The 15,028-nt window shown below is 41.4% G+C and overlaps 1 protein-coding gene across 1 annotated transcript in view; it reads right to left on the reverse strand.

The window, feature by feature from the left end:
- Positions 1-5,938: 5,938 nt before the first annotated feature.
- Positions 5,939-15,028, reverse strand: part of CFI (complement factor I) — a 29,790-nt gene continuing 20,700 nt past the window's right edge. Inside the window, exons 13-16 of the mRNA XM_077814403.1 lie at positions 12,222-12,328; positions 9,675-9,952; positions 7,817-7,918; positions 5,939-6,224 (exon numbers count right to left, since the gene is read on the reverse strand). Coding sequence (XP_077670529.1) covers positions 6,007-6,224; positions 7,817-7,918; positions 9,675-9,952; positions 12,222-12,328 — 705 coding nt within the window. The 3' untranslated portion in view covers positions 5,939-6,006. The remainder of the gene's footprint in view (positions 6,225-7,816; positions 7,919-9,674; positions 9,953-12,221; positions 12,329-15,028) is intronic.

Genomic DNA, 15,028 nt, shown 5'->3' on the forward strand with positions numbered 1-15,028 from the left:
TAGAATCACTTGTGTGAGACAGGGCCGTAATGAAAAGGCAGAATGATGGTAAAACTATTAAATATGAAGAGCCCACTCCTATTTTGCTGAGGAGAACATGTAGGCCCAGGTAAATTCACCTGCAAAACACATTTTGGAGTTTCTGGAAATTAAGTTTGTAAACAAATAAAAATCCTGAGTACTACTTACATGAGCTCAACTAGGATTGTGGTGAGAGTTTTTTCATTCTGGCAAAGAGACCTTCATTTTTGGATGTACCAACCCCCTCAAAATGTAGTGCTTTTGAAATTTCAGGACAGAATTAACAATTAATCAGAGCAGAAAGCTGGTTAATGACACTGCTGTCCTGCTCCCAGGTAAGGTCAGGAAGCAGAGCAGGAAGATCTATCCAGGCAAGAGGCCCATGCACCAGGCATTTTATTGTTTCATTTCTCTACCCAAGGATATAAAATGATTACTTTCAAGTAAGTACCAACAGAAACACAGGAGCAAGTGTCTGGCACTGGGTAAAGCAAGTTGAAAGAGAAGGGGGAGCTCTTATCCCACCTGTCAAAGAGGAAGGAAGTACCCTCCTTGACCTTATTTTGCAGGGAGGGATATCTCAGTGGTTTGAGCATTGGCTTGCTAAACCCAGAGTTGTGAGTTCAATCCTTGAGGGGACCATTTAGGGATCTGGGGCAAAAATTGGGGATTGGTCCTGCTTTGAGCAGGGGGTTGGACTAGATGACCTCCTGAGGTCCCTTCCAACCCTGATATTCTAAGACTCTCCCGGTGTTCAATGAACCAAGGCCCCCATTCAGGAAAGCACTTCAGACTGGATCCATAAATGTCCCACTTTTAAGAACCACCGTGATCCATGAAGCTCCTGCTCAGCTGATGCCTAACCCCGTAAGTTCCTGAATTCACTCGTCGCTTACATTTTCCCCGTACAAATTTCCTAGACAAGTGTTGTACCTCGTCACACTTGTTCTGTTGCCTCAGTGCTAATGCCTATTGTCCTGTCCTCTCGCCCCCCCCCCACCCCCAAGCTGGTCCTCAAACCAGGTGGAGATAGGCTTACCCTGCTTATCTCACCTGCTGGGCTGGCCTGATAGGTGTTCTCAGAGGGTGCCGAGCGCTACACAAAACAGTGGTGGGGAAAGAGATTTCCCCCCCAATCTTTGGCCCAATGGCTAGGTTACTCATCTCAGAGGTAGAAGATCCTGGTTTCATTCCCCTCATGTCCTGATGAGATGGGATTTAAACATGGCTCCCCCACCTTTCAGGTGACTGCTCTAACCATTGGGATATTCTGAGGTGGGTTTTTCTCAATTTTTCTTGTTTAAACGATTCTTTAATTGAATAATTAAATAATTGGAGCAGAGATAGAATGGCTTTGTAGCTCAGGGGTGAGGGCACTGGAGAGGTGGGACTCCCCTGTTCAAATCCTTTCTTTTCATGAGGTAGAGGGGAGAATTGAACAGGGGTACGCCCACATCCCAGGTGAGTGCTCTAACCACTAAGACTAAAGGTTATATGGGGTCCTGCTAGACATTTTGTGTGGAGCTAGGCAGGTGCCTAAGCCATTCTTTCAAGAAACAACTGAAGTACTTAAGCCACCTGACTCCAGGAGAGGTGTTCTTGGTTGTGGATCATAAGCAGAGATTGGTGGTGATGAGGGGGCTCCTCCCCCCAAACCCAGATTTAGGCACCAAACTCCTTGTGAAGAGCAGGGTTTAGGACGCATACCTCTTGTTGGCAGCTTCCTGCATGGTGTGTTGACTTTTGTGGAGCCCATTCTCAGGTGTTTACCTTTCCCCATGTATTGTATAGGGAGTGCTTAACTCAGGCTTTGTGATTTTTCAAGGCTCTTAAAAGTTAGATGTTGCAACCCTCATCACTGAAATGCCTATGTCTCTTTTTGGATCTGGGTCAAAGCCCCTTTATGGATCTGGGCCTTCCCATATAGGATTTAACCACAGGCACCTCTTTAAATGCTTTGCTGAACAGAGATGCTTTCCTGAATTGGGAGCCAAATTAGGAAGAAGATAGGGAGCTGTACACCCCTTACTTTGACAATGTCCTTATGTGATGGAATGTACCCCTGTAGTCACACCCTAAACAGTGTTGTATTAATCTTTGTACAAAGTATGCCTTTTGAGGCATCATTTGAAAATTCACAACTTGCTGATCAGTGATATCATAGTAAAATGCATGTAGAAACATTATGTGCAAAGTTATGAACATAAGCTGAAATCATGACTGAGTGTGGCGAGAGACTAAACCAGTTTCTTAAAGACAAAGGGAAAACTAATGACCCCATCCAGGTATCAACAAAGTGGCCATCCTTTGGCAAGAAAGGGGCAGGGACAAAGATCTGCATCTGAATAAAGGTCTCCTTCATTCATAGCATGAGGTCTCCTTCATCCACCAGACACCCTGTCTCTTGGTTCTCAGTGGAAATTGTTTTTCAAGGAAAGACTGAAACTATAAAAAGGAGGGGCAAAAATCTCAAGAGGTGCCCTCCCCTCTCTGTCCATCTCACTGTCCACACCTGAGAAGACAAAGTAAATAGCCATTGGACTTTAAGGGAGGGATCCTGACCTGAAATTTTGGACAGTAATACTGTTGGAAGCATGCGGTGAGAAACTTTCCTTTGGAGCTAGGCACTAAACATTTTTACCTTTATTTTCTTGTAACCATTTCTGACTTGGATGCCTCATTGCTTGTACTCACTTAAAATTTGTCTCTTTGGAGTTAATAAACCTGTTTCATTGTTTTATCTAATCCAGTGTGTTAAAATTAGTGTCCGGGTAACTCCATTTAAGGTGGTAAACTGGTGTATGTTGTTCCCTTAAAGGAATAATGGACTTAATATTTTTGGATTATCCAGGAGAGGGCTGGGCAGTACAAGACGGGTAGTGATCACTTCAACGGGTAGTGATCAATGGCTCCATGTCTAGCTGGCAGCCGGTGTCAAGTGGAGTGCCCCAGGGGTCGGTCCTGGGGCCGGTTTTGTTCGATATCTTCATAAATGATCTGGAGGATGGTGTGGATTGCACTCTCAGCAAATTTGCAGATGATACTAAACTAGGAGGAGTGGTAGATACGCTGGAGGGCAGGGATAGGATACAAAGGGACCTAGACAAATTGGAGGATTGGGCCAAAAGAAATCTGATGAGGTTCAATAAGGATAAGTGCAGGGTCCTGCACTTAGGACGGAAGAACCCAGTGCACCGCTACAGACTAGGGACCGAATGGCTAGGCAGCAGTTCTGCGGAAAAGGACCTAGAGGTGACAGTGGACGAGAAGCTGGATATGAGTCAGCAGTGTGCCCTTGTTGCCAAGAAGGCCAATGGCATTTTGGGATGTATAAGTAGGGGCATAGCGAGCAGATAGAGGGACGTGATCGTCCCCCTCTATTCGACATTGGTGAGGCCTCATCTGGAGTACTGTGTCCAGTTTTGGGCCCCACACTACAAGAAGGATGTGGATAAATTGGAGAGAGTCCAGCGAAGGGCAACAAAAATGATTAGGGGTCTGGAACACATGACTTATGAGGAGAGGCTGCGGGAACTGGGATTGTTTAGTCTGCAGAAGAGAAGAATGAGGGGGGATTTGATAGCTGTTTTCAACTACTTGAGAGGTGGTTCCAGAGAGGATGGTTCTAGACTATTCTCAGTGGTAGAAGAGGACAGGACAAGGAGTAATGGTCTCAAGTTGCAGTGGGGGAGGTTTAGGTTGGATATTAGGAAAAACTTTTTCACTAGGAGGGTGGTGAAACACTGGAATGAGTTACCTAGGGAGGTGGTGGAATCTCCTTCCTTAGAAGTTTTTAAGGTCAGGCTTGACAAAGCCCTGGCTGGGATGATTTAATTGGGGATTGGTCCTGCTTTGAGCAGGGGGTTGGACTAGATGACCTCCTGAGGTCCCTTCCAACCCTGATATTCTATGGTTCTATGATTCTAAGACATACATTTATGGGGGGAAATCTGGGACTGGGAGTATGTTAGTGTCACCATGCGATATAACCATGGCTGATGAGAGCCACAGTGTAACCCAAGTGTGGTTGTCAGACTACAATTACACACAGACACTTAGAGTGTGACTTGCATAAGCGCCGAGTTTCTAATCTACCTGGGGGTGCTCCTCCCCAGCTGTGCCTAGGTCCTGCCCACACTCTACTCCTGCCCTGCTTCTTTCCACCCCCCCGTCCTCCCTCGCCCAAGCATGCTGCGCCCTCATTCCTCCCCCCCAGCGCCTCCTGATGCCATGCAACAGCTAATCCGTGGCAGGCAGTAGGCGGTGGGAGGGAAGGGAAGGCGCTGATTGGCAGGGCCCCCTGGTGGGCAGGAGACCCTGGGAGGAGGGGGAGGTTCTGGTAGGGGGGGCTGCCGGTGGGTGCTCAGCACCCACCATTCTTTTCCCATGGGTGCTTCAGCCCCAGAGCACCCACTGAATCAGCACCTATGGTGACTTGCATGCTGGAAGGCTGTTTGTGAGAGCAGCCCAGGTGGAAGCTACTACCAGGAAGGTATTGTAAGGGTAGGGGTTGCAGGGCAGGGTTGACAGAGCCCCTCACTGGTCTGGATTGCACTCCGATATGTCAGACCTCACAAAACAAATTAACTCATTTGTGATTCTATAAAATAGCGGAAGAGGGATGAAAATAAAAAGTACAGTTTAAATCAGATGGTTATGAATTCGCTCTAAAATGTCTATACCATTTTACCATAATATGAGAATTAAGTGAAAGGAGTAATGTCTCATTAGAAGTAGGTAATGCAAACATTTTCACTAATTTCCAATTAAATTCTAAACTGTTTTAGGGACTCTATAGTTCTCTTTGAAATAGTTCCAACAGTGGTTAGTAATTTAATGTTTAGAGCATACCCTCAGCCCTAGAGCCAAATTCTGGTTCTCTTGGTTTGGCCAGAACACAAATGCCCACTGTTGTTGGCCTGATTTCAGGTTTGCCCTGGATCTAGGCTTATCTCTTTGTACAAATTATTATATGCCAGAGATAAGAATATCCAGCATGGAATGGAGTTGCCTCAGGCCAGGCCACAGTCAGGGGTGCTGCCCCAATTTGTATAGTGGGGGTGCTCAGAGCCATTGAACCAAACTGTAAACCCTATATATAATGGAAACCATTTCAAGCCATGGGTTGCGGCAGCACGGCCAGCACCTCTAGTTCCAGCATCTATGGCCACAGTGCATATGTATTAAAAACATGCAGAGCATGGTCTATCCTCTAGGTTCTGCTTGAGAATGCCCATCTGTATCATCACATGCATGTAGAGCACAAGAAGTCCTGTAGAGTGGCTTCATCATAAATTTAGGAGGAACCAGAATTGAGTTAGAACACTCCTGCTCTGTGCTCCCTTTTTGTTAATGGCCCCAAGCTGTAGTGTCTGATCCTGTACCCACTGAGGTCCATGACAAAGTTCTCATTGACTTCCTTTGTGTGGGATCAGACCCTTACTCTCCCTCTTGGCTGATGCATCCTTTGTTTACGTTAGTGTTTCATTCCTCTGTACCTGGTGCTGGTGGAATGTATTATTCTGAGTGTCTGTTTTAAGGCTTTAGGCATTTCCTCGAGGTTTGTAATCATACTCATGCTGGTGTGACTGACTGGATTTCTTCAGTATTAAGGTTGCTATACTCGCTGCTAGGTTTGAACAGTCGTGTATTCATTTGATTATTTCTTGCTTTCAGCATAATTTTCCATTTTAACAGCCCATCCCAATGCACAAACATGAAATGTAATATCCCCCTTCCCCAAAGAATCGGATGTTTTAATTTCCTTATAGTATGCATGCATTTATTGCAGTGAACTAATTTCAGTACAAAACACTTTCCACAAGAATCATTACATTTATCGAACACTAACAGCATTTTCAAAGATTTGTTTAAACATTTCTTCCAAAAATTGCAAGTATGTAATAAGATTGCTGATTCTAAGGTAGAACTAATCTTCTTTTTTGTGTGTAGGTGCTGTGAATGTAGTATTTAGTTCCCAAAGCTTCACACATTATATAAAGAAATAACGGACCTTCCCACATGACGGCTAATCCAATCAAAGTATCTGGCTACTTTTGTGTAAACTCCAGGATATCCTTGAACTCCACAGTTTTCACCCCAACTCACAATACCCCACACGTATGCCCTATTATTTGAATCCAGACAGACCAAGGGTCCTCCTGAGTCACCTTTACAGGAATCTATGGAACCATCAAAGGTACCTGAGGCAAAAGAGAGGAAAAACACCAAGGCAAATTTGTTATATGCATGTTTTTCCTATTGTGAAGACTGCAGAACTTATTTTCTAAAATCATAGATGGCCAAATTCTCCTCATTACACCAGCATAACCTTCACTCAGTTAGTAGACAGTAATTGAAGTTTTATACCAGAGTATCAGAGCAGAATTCAGTCCATTGTATTTTATATTGTTTCAAAAGTAATCTATAGAAAGTGAACCTAAATAAGCACCAAACATCCTTTTTAAGTGAGTACAGTGGTTCTGAAAAATAGATCAAGTATGAAGAATGTGAAAATACAATAATGCAGCACCATTGCCACAGTACTAGAGCATTACCTAGGACTTTAGCTGTTCTCTTAATAAGAGGCCATCTCCATGCCTATCAAAATGTGGCCTCTCTTCTGAATTTTCCCAAAAACTGTCAGCTGTTGCTGATGGTGGTGGTGTGTTTTGTGATGTGGACAGTGGAGTGTGATGGCCAGCCACACAGTGCTTGATTATGCAACCCTTACTCATGCTGGTGGGTACATACTCTCACAAGTAGCAGTCCTCCGTTCCGAAACCATATTGAAGGTTTGTGTTTGCTGTGGGGAGAGAAAGCTTCCCCTTTTCTTCTTGATGTCTAGGAAGTCGATAAGTTCTCTAAAAATTCACCTTTGATTAATATCTTAGGCTTTTAGACTGCTGCCCATTGCTGCAACAGGTGATTGCCTTCCACATAAAAGTACAATCAGTTGAAAAGTATGGCAGACCTAGGAGATAACATGCGTCCCACAGGACCCAATACTTTGCAGGCATCAGACTCAATTCTCTCACATCTTAATTAGACCACTTTTCACTATTTTTTTTTTAAGCATTGCCTTTGCTTACTTGAATTAAAGGAGGGACAGAACCATCTGTCATATTAATTGGCTACATATTAAATTTAAGAAAGCTTGTGGCAATTCTTCTAGTAGCTTGAAGTTAAAATTTGGAATTCAAGGCTCTAAACTTCAGCTTTTGGAACAGTAGCCTAGAGTGCTAATGCTTTCTGACCAGGTTTGATCATTTCTTCTTTTAAAAAGTTGGTAACATCTTCCAGGGGACAAAGAATGTTGGATCAGGTCATTTCCACCCATCAAAGTGCTTAAGCATGCAAATAGTTAAATTAAATTCAATGGGAATACTCATGTGCTTTAAATTATACATGCACTTAAATACCTTTCTGAATCCGGGCCAAAGACAGTAAAGGCCAGATTTTCAATTGACAGTAGCCCACTTGTGCACATAAAATCTCTCACAAAATTGCTGAAATTTGCATGCATAATCACAGTAATTGCATGTAGTCATAACTGCATTTACAAACATGGCTGTGTAGTTGTACATGCAAGTTGGTACTAAAAGTCTGCATCACTTTACAGCAGATCTAGTAAGAGCATTTTGGCTCCTTACCACTTTGCTAAGAGCTTCACTGTGGTATCTAGTTTACTGTACTTCAGGGTTATAAGAGAGCACTGTGTGGTAGGACTTCAGATTTTCAGGGTGGTGGGCTTGATGAGGACACCAGAAAGAAATAACAGTGATGAATTACTTGCCTGCACATTCCATTTCGTTAAAAAAGCGCTCTTTATAGATATCTGAACAGTTTGGAAATAAATTAATGTTGCCCCATCGAAGAACAAATTGTTTGGTAAAACCTAAAAAAGAAAAGAATAGAACCTTTGAATTTGAAATACATTTTAGATACATTGTCATAAATCAAAAGTTTCATACTTGTTTTCCTGACTTAATGTAACCTATTGTGTTATATACAATACATAATTTAAATGCATGCATACTTTCTCCATGTATGTAGTGCAAGCACATCAGCCAGATAAAAGCAATTCTATTTAACTACAGAATCACACACAGCAGTTACATTTTCTAACACATTTTTAGCTAATCCCAGTTCTTGACCACCTAGTTTGTTTCCTCATTTTCTGTCGGTGCTTACAATTTATAGACCACACAATATGACAAACAGTGGTAGAATGCCTTTTGTATTTTCTGTGAGGAGGAGAATGTTAATCTAGGCAATCTCATTTAAGGAAGGACATTATCTATATCTGGGAATATCAGAATCCTTAAAGAACTAAATCCAGGCCACACTCAAGATTTACTTTTGTTCAATTTCAGTCTGACGCTTTAGGGGCCTCTAGATAAAAATGTCATGCTTCCCATTCTAGCTCTTCATCTTGGCTTCCTAAATGGACCAGCATCATAAATCCTCACAATCTTGTTCAGAGTAAACAACTCTTGTGATAGCTTGCAGTATTTTCAATGTTTCAATTATTTTTTCTTTCCTCCGCCCATCTTTCCTATCTTTATTTCCCCTCCCTCTTAATCTCTCTTACGTTGTCCTTTTTCTTTTCTTTCTTTTCACAAGAGGAGGGCTACCAGATGACTGAGTCACATCCTATCTTGTGGACAAACTATACTTTTTTGTCCCTCAACAACATTTGATAGAGCGTAGTCTCTTTTGTACCATTTTAATCACAGGCCACTTGCGATCAAAATGGATATTGGTTTTCTAAGTGGAGTGTCACAAGAGGGTAATATAATTGTAGCCATTGTAAATGTAGCTTCCATGCCAGCCTTTTAATTCACCATATGCTATTAATCCACTGCTGTAATTCGAGAGGGAAATGATCGCCTCTTTGGCAAAAGGAGAGCTCATTAAAAATGTCCAGTGTTTTTACACTCCTTGGAGAACTGGAGCACAGGGCTGCACCTTTGTGTGGCTGAGGTCCAAGAAGAGAAGAGTGATAAAGAAAAATAGGCGGATGCGAACTTTTCAGGTTCCTTCCCTGTGACACACGTCCAGGCCTTTACCCCATGCAGATTGGCAAATAAGTGATCAAAATACACCATTCATCTGTGCAAATCAGTCAGGATACAGAGTTTTACTTACTATTTCCCTTAATCCTGCCCCTCTCCCATCACTGCAGTACCCTGGCTGCCCAGCCTGGCTCTCCTTACCACCATATTTTTTGCCCTCTTTCTCTTTCCCCTCTGTCCCATTCAGCTTTGCTCTCCCTTTATGTAATTCCCCCCTTCACACCAACAATAATATCCTCCTCTTCACTTCAACCTTGAGTGCCTTCCTCACTCCAGACCAATTGTAAAGTTATGTTTTTGTGTTATAAATAAAACAAATATACGACAAATAGACATTTAACTAACATGACTTAGTTGATCACTTTACATGAATGTTGTATTCCTTCCCCACCTCTCTCCATATGTTTTTGTTTTGTTTCTTTTTAAAATTTATTTAGATTGTAAACTCTTTGGGACAAGGACTGTGTCTTCCTACCATTTTGTACAGTACTTAGCACAGTGAGGTTCTGATCCAGACTTGAGCCTTTGGACACTACCATAATATAAATTATTCATTATAAACTAAAAATCAAATACCGTCTGCTAGTCCCCAGCCGGAAACCTTGCATTGATGTCCAGATCTAAACAGATATTCTGACCAAGGAACACAGGCAGGTGTGCTGTATGCCAGTGAGCATGGTTTTCCTTTCTCATTAGTTTTCATCTCCAACAAAGCAATGTCATTCAGATAGTTTGAGGCATTATAGTTTTCATGGATTATCACTTGGTTTAATCTAAAAGTATCTATCTCTTTATTATAGAGGATTGTATCTAATATTCCGGTCCATATCCGATACTGATGAACTCGACTTTTTCTGTAAAAGAAATGTCAGTTATATTTTGTTAATAAATACAAGCACAGATGTAAATTCTGGCTTGCAGTAAGTGTTATTCCATTTAGCAATTCATCAACATTTCTGTAGAACAATAATTAATACTACACATATTAAGTATTACTACTCCTCTGCTCAGGGCTTTCTGAACTGTATCAAATGTGGAGACAGATGCCACTTATTGTATAGTGATGTATCTGACATGGAAAAATAATTTAATAGGCCAAAATATATTGTTACCACTGCCTAAAGAGGAACACTAGGAGGATCATGCTTCTCTGGTTGTGCCCCAGTACATAGAAGTACTGTGGTATAGACTCCTCTCTCCTCACCCCACTCTGGTGCGGGTATGCCCAGACCACTCCCTGGGCCAGAGTGGAGAGGATGTTGGGACTATCACTTCCTTCTTCCCATTCATCTGTGCACCCTTTGGGGAAAAGTACACTCCCAAGGGGCACACACAGGGAATAGTTCCTGTTCCCCTCCCCCCCACAAGGACAGTGAAAGATTACAACCTGCCCTTTAATGCATGCTCTGCATTACGGGCAACAGGGACTTTTTCAGTTACTACTCCAACCCCAAACATCCTGCCTTCTCTAATTCTTCTGCAGTAGGTTCTGTTTTCCTGCATCACCTATGCATTGTATAACTTAAGATTTCATGTAAAATGTAGGAGAGACAGAAAAGTTGTCTTCATTCATTTATACATGTTATGGTCATTGAGTCCATGGGAGTTCTGCCATATGGTTTCAGTGAGAGCAGGGTCAGACCAATGACCCAAGAAACACCACCAATCACATCAAGCAACTGCATAGACCTCCTTATCTTTTCATCTTCTAGGTGTAAATGTACATCAACAGTGACACTTCTTTATCAGTAAATAACATCTTAAACAAATAAAATATGTATCTTGACTGAACAAATTAAATGAACAAGTGGATTAAAAATACATATGGATGAATTTTAGACTTGGTACTCATGCAGCACCACTAAAGCCTTCTTGCAAACTCTGATATTCTAATCCACAACCTGCCAGTTAAATTAAATGGTGACAAAATAAAGCTCACATTTGCTCTATGTTGTTTTTCCACATGTAGGGGAAAGGAAAGGGAGAGTTTTGACTCAAGGAATTTCCTGTTCATTTTTTCAATCAGGTGTATGTGCAGGCTTTTGTTTTCCCCTCCCCCAATTCTCCCCACACCCCTGTGGAACAGATAGGAAATTCAACTCCCAAAAGAGCAGGTTGCCTGAGGAGGTGTCCCACAGTAGATCATAATCCCTGTCATACCTCCCCTACTGATTTCCCTCCCCTCCACTGGCTGTGTACTAATGCTGCTTCAAGCAGTTGAGCTGCAGTAATCATATATTGGATTCCTGGGGTGAGAGTCTGTGCTGCGCTTCAGAGGTGCAGCATTGAACTTGAAGCCCAGGGAGAGTGGGGGATTATGGGGCTTTAAGACTAGAGGGAGCTGGAAACAAAGCCACTTGGGCTGCAGGCCCTTGACTATGCAGTTCCCTTCCTCAGGAATAGCAGACCTAACAAGACCACGTTCAGGACAAATTGCAAGATCCATCCTTTTGCCATAGCTTTTCCATAACACATAAAGAGAAAAAGCACTCAAATCCTCTCCACTGTCTGCCTTTGGAAGAGGGGAAAGAAGAGTAAATTTAGGAGAATCGGGAGGCTGCTCTACTTGCATGAGAACCATGCAGGAGCTGGCAGAATAGCCTTAAGATTTTCTCTAACTCACACGTGGCTCATCTTCCTCCTGAAAAGGAGAAGAGAATTCAGCTTTATAAGAAGACCCCTAATTATATAATTATGTAATTTTGATACCATAGTGCTGTTCGCTGTCTAAATGCCTAGATAGACAGTATTAAAAAGCAGGAAAGGCTTTTCAGACATTAAGAAGGACCCCATCTGGAAATCCTTTATGGTAGAATCAGTGAACATGCTGAGGGGCTGAGAGAGCTAGAGGGAGTCTGATGTGATGATATTGACCGGGCTGAATCTACCCGACAATGACACTAAGAATTGAGGAGCGGAGCACGGATATTGGTGTGCAGACTCTCTCCTGGGTTTTTGGTGTGTTTCATTATAATAATTTTTGGTTTGCTGACTTGTGCGACTCAATGTATTTTTTCCTCTATGCAATTGAGAGTCAGCAAAAAAGCTGATGAGAAGTACAAGAGCCTATAACATGTTTTCTGTACTTTGCAAGAAGCAAATTGTTTTCAGAATGGTTTTTACCTGACACAATGTGCAGCAGTCAGAATCCAACAGCCACCGATATAAATTCCTCCACAGTTCACTGTACCACTACCCTCCCTAATTGCCACTTGCCAAGGGAATTCACCCTATAAAACAAATCTGCATGGTTCATGTGATAGGATCTGACCCTATATGATCAAATATAATATGTGACTGTATCATTAGGCACTTTACTCAAGTTTTAATTCTGCTTTGACAGGATACTCTTTCTAGCTACAGTATTTTGCTAAATTATTTGCTCCAGTTTTTGCTGGTGTACCTTCACTACACCACCCACTCTGCAGTGCTGCATTACATAACTCCAACGTACAGTTTGCAGCTCTTTAAAATGGTGCAGTAAAAAACACATGCAGTTGTTCAAAATATTACTAGTAGTTTTACAGCTAATATCTTTATTTTCTTATCTTAAAAAAAGGGGAATTGAATGCAAAAATCTTGGTTAAGAATGCATACTGGAGCCAATCCTGTGACACACTCAACTTCCTTTGAAGAAATAAACTTTCTATTCAAGCCTTAACTATTGCTTTTCCTGACATCTTTGGGTAAGTCTACACTTCAAGCTGGGGGTGTGATTCCCAGCTCAAGGAACATACTCACACTAGTTCTGATCATGCTAGTGTGCTAAAAATAGCATGCATTTGCAGTGGCGCGATGGGCTAGCCACCCTGAGTACGTGCTTGTGTGAGACCATAGGAATGTACTTGAGTGGCTCGTGCTGGTACAGCTGCATTCTATTTTTAGTAGATCTGTCAAGCAATTAAAAAAATTAATCGTGATCTTAAACAACAATAGAATACCATTTATTTTAAATATTTTTGGATGTTTACTACATTTTCAAATATATTAATTTCAGTTACAACATAGAATACAAAGTGTACAGTGCTCACTTTATATTTATTTTTATTACAGATATTTGAACTGTACAAAACAAAATTATTTTTTCAATTCACCTCATACAAGTATTGTAGTGCAATCTCTTTATCATGAAAGTTGAACTTACAAATGTAGAATTATGTACAAAAAAGCCTGCACTCAAAAATAAAACAATGTAAAAATTAGGGCTGTTAGTTAATTGCAGTTAACTCACGTGATTAACTACAAAAATTGATTGCGATTAATCGCACTTACAACAATAGAATACTAATTGAAATGTGTTAAATATTTTTGGATGTTTTTCTACATTTTCAATATTGATTTCAATTACAACATAGAATACAAAGTGCACGGTGCTCACTTTATATTATTTTTTATTACAAATATATGCACTGTAAAAATGATAAACAAAAGAAATAGTATTTTTCAATTCACCTCATAAAAGTACTGAAGTGCAATCTCTTTATCATGAAAGTGTAGCTTACAAATGCAGATTTTTTTTTTGGTTACATAACTGCACTCAAAACCAAAACAGTGCAAAACTTTAGAGCCTACAAGTCCACTCAGTCCTACTTCTTGGTCAGCCAATCACTCAGACAAACAAGGCTGGTTACAATTTGTAGGCGATAATGCTGCCTGCTTCTTGTTTACAATGTCACCTGAAAGTGAGAACAGACGTTGGCATGGCACTTCTGTAGTTGGTGTTTTTTGTTTGTTTGTTTGGTTGTTGTTTTTAAAAGGGATGATTCGCTTTTATTTCAAATCAACTGATCAGCGCCTCCTAGAAATCACTATTACAAGCATGCACCCTGCTACGGGTGGGGGGGAAGAGACGGGATGGTTAGTGTTACTGATTTCTTTTTATTTCTTTTTTCCCAAATTGCAGACGCGATGAGCTGATGAGGAACGAAACTGTTTAGCACCCAGGGAGCCCAGCAGGAAAGAAACAGCCCAGACGATCAGCTCAGCTTGGAAAGGCCAGCAAGCTACAGACTCTCCTTGTGATCTCTGATTTCCTCCGCGGTGGCTTTCTCCTTCCCCCCTGGCTTGGCCTCTCTTGCGTCCGGGACTCCAGTGGGGTCACTGTTCTTCTCTTTATCCCCTTTGTGGGGGCCTGGGCTTCTGTTTCTCTCCCTCCTTGGGGGCTTCTTTGTTCTCTACTTTCTTCTCCCCTTCCTGGCCCTCCTCCTCTTTGGCGTGTTTAGGGGAGTCCTCCAAGGCATCTTCCAGTGTTGCAAGGTATTTACAAGTGCCATGTGAATGCCTGTTCTCACTTTCAGGTGACATTGTAAATAAGAAGCAGGCAGCGGTATCTCCCGTCAATGTAAAGAAACTTGTTTGTCTTAGCAATTGGCAGAATAAGATGTAGGACTGAGTGGACTTGTAGGCTCTAAAGTTTTGCACTGTTTTGGTTTTGAGTGCAGTTATGTAACCAAAAAAAAAATCTGCATTTGTAAGCTACACTTTCATGATAAAGAGATTGCACTTCAGTACTTTTATGAGGTGAATTGAAAAATACTATTTCTTTTGTTTATCATTTTTACAGTGCATATATTTGTAATAAAAAATAATATAAAGTGAGCACCGTGCACTTTGTATTCTATGTTGTAATTGAAATCAATATTGAAAATGTAGAAAAACATCCAAAAATATTTAACACATTTCAATTAGTATTCTATTGTTGTAAGTGCGATTAATCGCAATCCATTTTTGTAGTTAATCACGTGAGTTAACTGCAATTAATTAACAGCCCTAATTTTTAGTATACTAACTCAATCAGAATAGCAGGGCTATGTCTCCTTAAGCTGGGAATCACACCCCCAGCTTGAAGTGTAGACTTACCCCTTCTGTTCAAAATTGCAATCTTACACACTGATTAGGTTTCTGCATTTATTATGCTTTAAGACAATACT

Source organism: Eretmochelys imbricata, chromosome 4, assembly GCF_965152235.1.
Source record: "Eretmochelys imbricata isolate rEreImb1 chromosome 4, rEreImb1.hap1, whole genome shotgun sequence".
Lineage (NCBI taxonomy): Eukaryota > Metazoa > Chordata > Testudines > Cheloniidae > Eretmochelys > Eretmochelys imbricata.